Consider the following 5,333-nt stretch of genomic DNA (forward strand, 5'->3'; position numbering starts at 1 on the left):
GAAAGCCATCGATGAAACAAACTATAAAAAGTCTAATTTACTTTACTCTGAACACTCCATTCCCCTGGTGAAACACAGTGGTGGCAGCATTATGCTTTAGGTGTATTTTAGTAGCAATATACATGCAGTCATTTACAGATAAATATAGAACAATCTTGCATAAAAACATTAAAGAAGCTTCGAAATACTTGGAACTGGAACATAATTGCTATTAACGTGAGAATGGATAAAAGAAGTACATCTAAATAAATAAAAAAGACATTAAATTAATTCTCACATATGTTCTCTACATTTTACTTTGAAAACTGTCTTGAATTACCATACACAATAACATCATATAAAGTTAATGTGGATGTTTTAAGGTGACAAAGTGGGTATTAATATTTTGTAATTGTACCTCTAGGTAAATAACTTTGGAGACAGAGCCGGCTTTTCCTGCTTTACCGCGCCAGTTGCGCTCTGGGTAAGGAAGAAGCCACTTCCTTTAACCAGCGGCTGCATAAAGTTGTGCGCTCCTGGAAAGTTGTCCTCCGGACTCCAAGCAGCTTTCTAGCGCAGTGTGCGGATGCGTCAGGGCTGCCTCTAGGTATGCCCAGGCAAGGATAGGAATCTTCGGAGCTCAGCTTCATGTAATTGAATTATAATTCAGTGTTGGCGGTAGTTCTGCGAGGGAGAGTATGCTGAGCAGGCTGCGTGTCCGAGGTGAGACTGCAAACCGCGACTTCTGAGGAACATTACGCGCAGCGCAAAGCGGCAACTTCATCTCCATCATGGTCAGTAAACCATTTAAACCCCACGCTAGATCTGTAAAAAAGAATATATCAAAGGAGTGTTGTTATTGAGTGTGAGATGTAAATAATAAGAAAGCTCCAAAAAAGGATACTGCAGCGTCAGCTTGCCTTTTTTTCCCCCTTTCTTTCTTTCAGGGCTGCAGTAACAGGCTGAAGTTGGGAGTGATAGGGGCGGCTGTCGTCATCACGTTAATAACAATACTAGCAGTTTATTACAGCAGTAAGTTCTGATTCTGAAATGTCCTGTCTGTTTCTGGGATGCATTAAGACTTAATCCATTTGCCAGGGTGACAGACCCTTTCCCCTCCTTCTATAGGCACTTTAGGGGTTAAATTATTCCACTGTGAAATGAGAAACTGTTCCAGAGTGAACACAAGAACTCTGGCATTTTTTGGGATCTAAGATACTCAAATAAATCTTTAAAAAAAAAAAAAAAAAAATCCAGTTCTTTTTTATTCAGGGTAAGAATGTGATGCACAATGTCCATAGCAGTTCCACTGTTGTATGGGGCCTTAGGGAAATTTGATTTAGGGCCCCTTTTATAGGAAGAAAAATCCAAGAACATACATTTTCAAAGTAAGACCAGTCTTACAGTATAATGCTTGCACTTAAAACTTCTGCTTTCTTTTTAATGTACATGGATACAAAAAAATAGAAAGGCTCAAACTCTCCAGTCTAAAACAGATCAACCCAATTACATTGTGGAAGATGGTAGTTTATGCTTGTGCAAGAATTATACATAATCTAACAGCTTTTTTCTGTAACCACAACAGTCAGAATTGTAGCCATATGCTCTATAATATGTGAGTAATGAGCTATATGGATCTTTAAACTTTCAACTGGCTGCTATAAGAGGTTTACTTTTTTAAAAATGTTTTTGCTTAACATCCATAGGTATCTGACTGGTTCTAATCTGTTACCACTGTCTCTGTTAGTCCAGTCCTTTTCCAACCTTTGAAACTGGGCTCTGTCAGCTCCTTTCCAGTTAGTCTGTCTGGCAAGGCTAAGTGAAAACAAGAGCACACCAGCAAAGATTATAACCTTGCCAGCTGCACACTGCCATTCCATCAGCTGGAATGGTTGATTTGTGATGATACCAGTCCAACCTGTATACAAGCAAAAAGAATCCACAAGCAGTGAAGAGTAAGTTGCAAAAGGACATTATGGATCTGTGCACAGAGCAAAAGGAACAAGCCAGAAGACAAAGTACCTTTGCAATATTTAATATATTTAAAGTTGATTCATGTTTTTAGTGCAAACATTACACGTTTGCACTCAAAAGTTTAAGCAGAAGTTTTGACCGTAAGCACATCAAGATTCTGCTCTTAAATTAAAAAAGTGAGCTCTTAAATTATGACAGAAACTGCCTCCTGTAACCTCTTTCTGCAAAGAACATCAACAGTTCCATTGCAGAAGCAGAAGACTCTAGAAGAGGGCTCCAACTTAAAATAAAATCATGCATAATTGATTATTATTTAAGATGAATCTGTGAAGAATCAAAATTTAGTTGCATGAAAATGTTAAACTTGTAAAGAATAGTCTTTGCTCTATTATAAAATAAATGTTTATATTTGGCTGTGCTCAGGAAGTGGGTATGATCAGAGATGTGTAAAGCTGAGAAACCTTGGTATTGGTACTGAAAAAGCAGAAATGAAAATGTTTGGAAACTTCGTGTTGTCGAGCTAAGCCAGGTGGAGCCTCAAACACCAGTGAGGTGAACAATAGGGTTACATTTTTAACACCATAAACATCAGATTTTGGTTTAAAAGAACTTGTGCATGTTCTCTGTCCAGGACCGGGGGCCCCCAAAAGACCATTCACTCTTCAGGATTACTTTAATGACACCATCAGAAAGAAATCCTACAATTTGTACTGGCTATCAGGTACAGTAATACTGTTTGATGAATTGTCTCTCTTGTCATGCTGGTTCCATTATTCCACAAAACTTTGCAGGTTTTTTGGTTAATTTTTTTATTTTTTTTCCTTCTCTTAACGCTGCAGATACGGAGTATGTGCATAAAGAAAGAGATGGGAATGTTTATCTCTACAGTGCTGAAACCAAGAACAAGTCCCTGTATTTGAGCAATTCAACATTTGTAATGCAGCAACTCATTCTTAAATATCAATTTTACCAAAAAGATTTTTAATCCATTGCTAATATTAAAGCTATTATACCTATTTTAACTTCAGGCCAAAGTGGATGCCACTGACTACTGGCTGTCAGGGGATCATAAATACATTGCCTTCGAAAGCAATTACACTAAGGTAAGCAGCCCCCAATGGATGTTTTATGCTGTATGTTTGCCATATCAGATTTACAAGTATAAAACATTTTCTGTTTTAAAATTCTACAGAAATTTAGACATTCCTACTCTGCTTCATATTCCTTCTATGACATGGAGAAATCGTAAGTAGACATTGCTTTGTGACTTGCAGCTGTGTAAAAAAAATTGCCTAGGGATCCATTTGAGGGTTTTAATATAGGCAACAAAACCTACAAGAATAGAGGAGAAACATAGAATATAAAAAACTCAAGAGAAAGGAAAAAATGTTCGGTTGTACATAAAGGGAGAAAGTTTGATCTCTTTTAAATAGCAAAAACCTGAGATTTATATTGCCTTGTCTTTGATATTTGAGACCCACTTCAGTATTTTGCAGAGCAGTCAAACAGACACCACATGGTAGCACAAGTCACTGAGAGGAGCAGCCCGACTTCCACTAGGAATTGTGCAAAGACTTTAACTTTGACACTATCCATCAATGAGTAATAATCTTTAAAATGTATTTTTCAGTGACAAACATTATAGTCATTTGCATAGGTTAAAAAAACAGTAAAAGAATCACTAAACAGAGTACACAAAATGATGAATGGGTAAAACTATTATAAAGACTATAAAAGCACACTTAGAGCGCAGACCTCCAAAGCAGCAAACACCTATAGCTACAACTCACACATGATGTGGATCATTACCGGATTTTAATGAATTGTTCTTTGGCATGAAGAGCTTATTTAAAAGTTTATGAATAAGGCACGTGTGCCTGCAGCCTCTGGTGTTTGTCCTGCTCTCACCTTCTTTATTTACTCTTCTTTCTTGTTTGATCAGCAGATCTTAGAGCGAGGCATGGCTCACCTTTCCTTCAGATAGTAGAAAGTTTTGTCCTCAGTATAACACTTCTGGACTTTTTTGAGTCTGACGCTGAAGTTGTCTCTTCTCACTACTGCTTCTCTCTGGTTAAGGGTGGAACTGCTTGTTTCCCCAAATAATATTAAAGAATCCCAAAAAAAAAAAAAAAAAATGCCCCCATCCTGATTATAATCTGGATTATGACCAAAATTTCTTGAATTGCTGAAATGAAGTTTTTTAGTGTCAAGTAAAAAACAACAATACCTAGAAGTACATCAAATTATAAAAACATTTTATTAAAATCGTATGCACACTACCAATTTGTTATGCCACATGTTTTCTGAATCCACAATTTTTGACTAGTGCATTTACTGTATGTTATTAATACCTCAAATATTAGTTGTGTGGAAGAAAAATACAATCATGCCTTTGTATATGAGTGGTTGTAGTGCCTGCACTAAAACACTTGAATTTCCTAAAAATGCTAACTTCTTTTGAGACAACTTTTAATCTAGCTTTATTTGTGTTTCTCTCCTATCTTGTCATTCACTTGACAAAAAAATCCTAGATGTATTTAGCTTTTTTGTATTTAGGTTTTTCTTTCTTTTTGTTGTGTATATTGCAACTTTATACCTTCTGGGTTACTTTAAGCTCCATGCAATAACAATTATTTTTCTAAATGTGTTTTTATTTCTTTTCAGAACATTTGTAACACCAGTGAGCCTTCCACGTGTGTTGCAGTACTTTACCTTTGCACCAAAAGGGAACCAATATGTGAGCCTACAGTCTTTGTTCTTTAAGATATAACCTTAATTAAAAACAGTGATATATAATGATTTGAAAATATGGCAATATTTTTTACTGTGTGTAAAAATCTGCTTATAGTCCATTCATTCAAATTTTGAACTAAACCTTTTGCAGAAACCTTTACAAAAATAATTTATAGATTCTACTCTCTTCTACTCTGCAGGCCTACGTCTCAGACTTCAACATCTTTTTAAACTCTAATGTGACTGCTCAGCCAGTACAACTGACACATAACGGGAAAAAGAATGAGATTCTCAATGGCATCCCTGACTGGGTTTATGAGGGTAAGTAAACTTGGTGTTAATATGCATGAAAAAAAGTTCTAAGTCAAAAGCCACCAAATTTCTTTTGTTTTACTATCCCAATCCTGGGTTCAACATGGGTCAACCTGACCCTTGATTGTTTTAACTCCACAAGTTCAACTAATTGCAGACTAATTGCACATTTTACGACTAACAAAATGTTGGTGAAAAATGTAATATTATACTGTAATAAAGATGAGTCTGACTTAGCAATATGATGATAAACATTATCATTAGGCACAAGAGGAAGATTTCTATTTCATATCTGCAATAAAAAATCATAACATTAAAAAGATAAAGACAACAGT

The 5,333-nt window shown here is 35.9% G+C and overlaps 1 protein-coding gene across 1 annotated transcript in view; it reads left to right on the forward strand.

Annotated features, from left to right (window-relative positions):
* Positions 1-448: 448 nt before the first annotated feature.
* Positions 449-5,333, forward strand: part of LOC107081994 (dipeptidyl peptidase 4-like) — a 17,356-nt gene continuing 12,471 nt past the window's right edge. The window contains exons 1-8 of the mRNA XM_015370398.1: positions 449-773; positions 927-1,011; positions 2,585-2,674; positions 2,793-2,887; positions 2,982-3,056; positions 3,146-3,198; positions 4,618-4,690; positions 4,887-5,007. Coding sequence (XP_015225884.1) covers positions 771-773; positions 927-1,011; positions 2,585-2,674; positions 2,793-2,887; positions 2,982-3,056; positions 3,146-3,198; positions 4,618-4,690; positions 4,887-5,007 — 595 coding nt within the window. The 5' untranslated portion in view covers positions 449-770. The remainder of the gene's footprint in view (positions 774-926; positions 1,012-2,584; positions 2,675-2,792; positions 2,888-2,981; positions 3,057-3,145; positions 3,199-4,617; positions 4,691-4,886; positions 5,008-5,333) is intronic.

The sequence above is a fragment of the Cyprinodon variegatus genome, unplaced genomic scaffold (genome assembly GCF_000732505.1).
Source record: "Cyprinodon variegatus isolate N-32 unplaced genomic scaffold, C_variegatus-1.0 Scaffold46, whole genome shotgun sequence".
In the NCBI taxonomy this organism is placed as follows: Eukaryota; Metazoa; Chordata; class Actinopteri; order Cyprinodontiformes; family Cyprinodontidae; genus Cyprinodon; species Cyprinodon variegatus.